Source organism: Pezoporus flaviventris, unplaced genomic scaffold (assembly GCF_033815535.1).
Source record: "Pezoporus flaviventris isolate CSIRO_AGI_PZ_B2104156 unplaced genomic scaffold, CSIRO_AGI_Pfla_v1 ptg000002l, whole genome shotgun sequence".
In the NCBI taxonomy this organism is placed as follows: Eukaryota; Metazoa; Chordata; class Aves; order Psittaciformes; family Psittacidae; genus Pezoporus; species Pezoporus flaviventris.
This window is the reverse complement of record NW_026892550.1, coordinates 44,215,593-44,218,773: the sequence shown is the minus strand read 5'-3', so window position 1 is coordinate 44,218,773 and position 3,181 is coordinate 44,215,593. Positions and strand designations below refer to the sequence as shown.

At 54.6% G+C, this 3,181-nt stretch overlaps 1 protein-coding gene across 1 annotated transcript; it reads right to left on the bottom strand.

Moving 5' to 3' along the window:
• Positions 1 to 638: 638 nt before the first annotated feature.
• Positions 639 to 2,595, bottom strand: CLDN23 (claudin 23). The gene has a single exon (XM_061465376.1). It carries the CDS (start codon positions 2,269 to 2,271, stop codon positions 1,570 to 1,572), a length of 702 nt encoding a protein of 233 aa, XP_061321360.1. The 5' UTR covers positions 2,272 to 2,595; the 3' UTR covers positions 639 to 1,569.
• Positions 2,596 to 3,181: the final 586 nt, after the last annotated feature.

The window sequence follows — 3,181 nt, the reverse complement described above, 5'->3', positions numbered from 1 at the left end:
TCCTCTTCAAGACCATCGTACATGAATACAGACACACACAAAATCTCTTGCAAACTTTCTCTTTGCCATGCTGGCAATCTTGAGTGTGTCATTAAAGTTCTGTGGTGTCATTCCTCTGTATTTGAACAGAGCTTGTTGGAGCCATCCCCAGGAGTCACAAGGATGCTCATCAGGTCTCTGCCTGTATTCTTGTACTGAGCTGATGGTCCAGTTCACTCCTAGCTCCCCACATGCTTTAATGACTTCTACTAAATTTCCCCAATTTTGCAGTACATTGGCCAAGGGTGTCCCCTTTTCTATACCAAATTTATTCACCATTACCAGAAAAAAAACCCTGTCAAGGAGACACAAGATTTAGAAAGGACCATCTTGCTTTCTAAACTCCTTCTCAGAGAGAAGTCTATGTGTGGATAGATTCAATCTTCATCACAGACTTGGTCAATAGTCTGTATCTAAAAGATTGTATTTCTTATTGCTAAGAGGAACTCAGACCCCTTGTATGTGCAGCTAATGCTGATCAGGCTGCGCACCCATAAGCAAGTTGCAGCGAGGGAGGGACTCAAACTCACTACAGCATTGTTTCTGAATCTGCTTAGAGAATTTTTAATACTCACCCTTTCATGCCTCCTGCTCCAAAGGTCCCAGGAGCAGAATTCACCCAATGCCAACAGTTGGATGGAGACCAGAGGGTGTGGAGGTGGTGGCCTAGGATCCCATCTGGGTCACCAACCTGTTAAAGAAAGGTCTTTGCCCTAAGTTTCCTGCAGCAGAGTGTCAGACATCCAATGCCAGGGGAAAAATAATTTAATAATTGAGTGGTAGATCCATAGGGACAGCTTGAGCTGGGTGCCTCTGGAGAGGGACCCGGAACAATGAAATCCCTGGGCTTTCATACCCTTACAGTCTATGTACCTGTTCTTCATGTGCCTTGCACATGCCTCTTGGTCAAACTGTGATTTTTGTTCTGGAGGCTTCTTGTTCCTTATTGGATTCTTCTTCTGTCTCCAGGCAGGTTGTTAGCAGCTTTTATCTGGATAGGTTACAGCTCCTGCTGATAGTCATGGCTTCCTTATCTTCCAGTTTGCACTGGTCTCAGGGACTCCTTTCACTTAACTAAGCAACAGTTCAAGGCAAGTTCAACTTTTCTAGGTTGCAGCTTGCAGCTTAAGGCTTCAGCAATGTTAGCTACTCATGCTAAGCAAAACTACTCATACAAAAGAATATAGTTAAAAGAATTCAGCTAACTGAACTTTATTTACAACAGTCACGTGGGAACACTGGAGCTACCTTTGCCCAAGCTGCTGCACAGTGGAAGAGGATGAGCTAAAAGCTTCATGGAGAGACTGCAGCCAGGGCTGATCCTCAACCCAGCACAGCTCTGGCACAGTTGAGGGACCTGGAGCACAGCAGGCTTTTGAGAAAGTTGCAGAGACTCAAGCCAAGTCCTTGGTTTTGTTTCCAGCCTGCTCTGAGCTACCCCAAGAGAAGGGCATGGCTTGGAGGGGCAGGAGCCAGTGCTCCTCTCAGTGCCAGGCAGGCACGGTGCCCACTGCTGTCCCTGTGCTGGGGCTACAAGTCAGAGTCACAAGGCAGGGTGCTCCTCCACTGCTGTCCATGTCGCTCGTCCTCCAACACATCCCAGGGATTGCGGTAAGCCCCAGTGGTGGGGCATGGCTCAGCCTCCAGCACAGGGCTGGAAGGCAGTTTGGGGGCCCTGAGCTTCTTGCAGCAGTGGTGGAAGCTGAGGGCGAGGGCCAGCCCCCCCAAGATCTCAAAGCAGCTTCCCAAGTAGCTCAGCACCAAGCTGTAGCCTACAACCAGTGTGCTGCCCTCCGGTGCGGGCAGTACCCACAGCTCATGGGTGTACCAGGAGGCAGGCACAAGGCTCAGCAGCCCTGAAAGGAGCAACACAATCCCTGCCACGCCAGCCAGCGTGTGCCGTGGCTCCTCCTGCCAGCAGCGAACCCCCAGGGCAGCCACCAGCAAGCCCACCAGAGTGAGCACCATCGAGGAGGGCATCATCCCTTGGGCCACCTGCACAGGGACCTCCTTGAAGTAGCCCAGCTCATCAGCTTGCCCGCAGAGGCGGTTGTGACTGCTCTGCCGCTCCGTGCAGATGTCCCAGATGCCCTGCTCCGTGACGAGGTCAATGGGCTGGTCGGGTATAAGGCTCACCTGCCGCCAGTTGGGTGCCAGTGTGCCCGTGAGCGTCAGCAGGAGCCCGCAGGGGCACAGGACCAGCCCCACGATCATCGCTGTCGGTGTCCGCATGCTGGGGAGGTGGTGAAGAGGCACAGAGGTCCGCGGGGAGGTCCGGGGGAGCCGGGGCTCGCTGCTCGTCACCCGGTCAGAGGAGGTGTCCCTGGTGCCCCAGCGCTGCTCGGCGCAGGCAGTGGTGCCCCAAGGAGAGGCAGCAGCCCCGGAGCCCCGCAGGGTGGTCGGTCAGCCCGGCTGTGCCCGGGGCATGGGGAGGTGCCAGCGGCAGGAGGAAGTGCGGGCAGGGAGGAGCCCGGCACAGGCAGGGCTGGCCGGCACCCAGCCCCGAGCGCCTGCACGGAGCCCGGGGGCAGGCAGCCGTCACGGGATAGAGGTGGCACTGGGACATCTCGGTGTCACACCAGGGCTGGGCAGCGCTCCGTCCCCACGTTTTCCTGCTGGGGAAGAGCGGGACCCCGCTGTAGCTCCATCAATTAAACTATCTACTGGATTAATGTGTGAAAGTCATTGATTAAGATGAAATGCTAGCGGGTCTCACAGTTCGTAAGGACTGCGTGGTATCCCAAAAGCCCAGGAGACCTGCCCAGACCCTGGTCTGCATTTTCATAGAATCACAGAATCATTTATCTTCTTGCTCTTCATCCCAGCAAGCATCTCCTTCGTCCCTCGAAGAGCACTCCTGAGGTCGGCCCTGCTCTTCCTTTCCCAGGCTGCGCTCAGAGGCCACCCGCAGGGACAGCAGCCTGGCTCACAGTGGGAAAAGTGCCTGGGATGTCCATTGAGAGAGGTACAGGAAGTCACCGCATTTGAGAACCCCTATGTGGGATTCTGAGCCACGAAAGGCATTGGTCTTGGGCCTCTCTGAATGTCATACTGCCAGTCACGCTGGGCCCAAAAGAGGGCAGCATCCTCTGCGTATTACTCTGGGATGATGTACCCCAGCTGATCTGGAGGGCTGGCTGCA

What these genes read in the sequence shown, in the direction of transcription:
- CLDN23 (XM_061465376.1), bottom strand. Translation starts at nt 2,271, where the DNA reads ATGCGGACACCGACAGCGATGATCGTGGGGCTGGTCCTGTGCCCCTGC.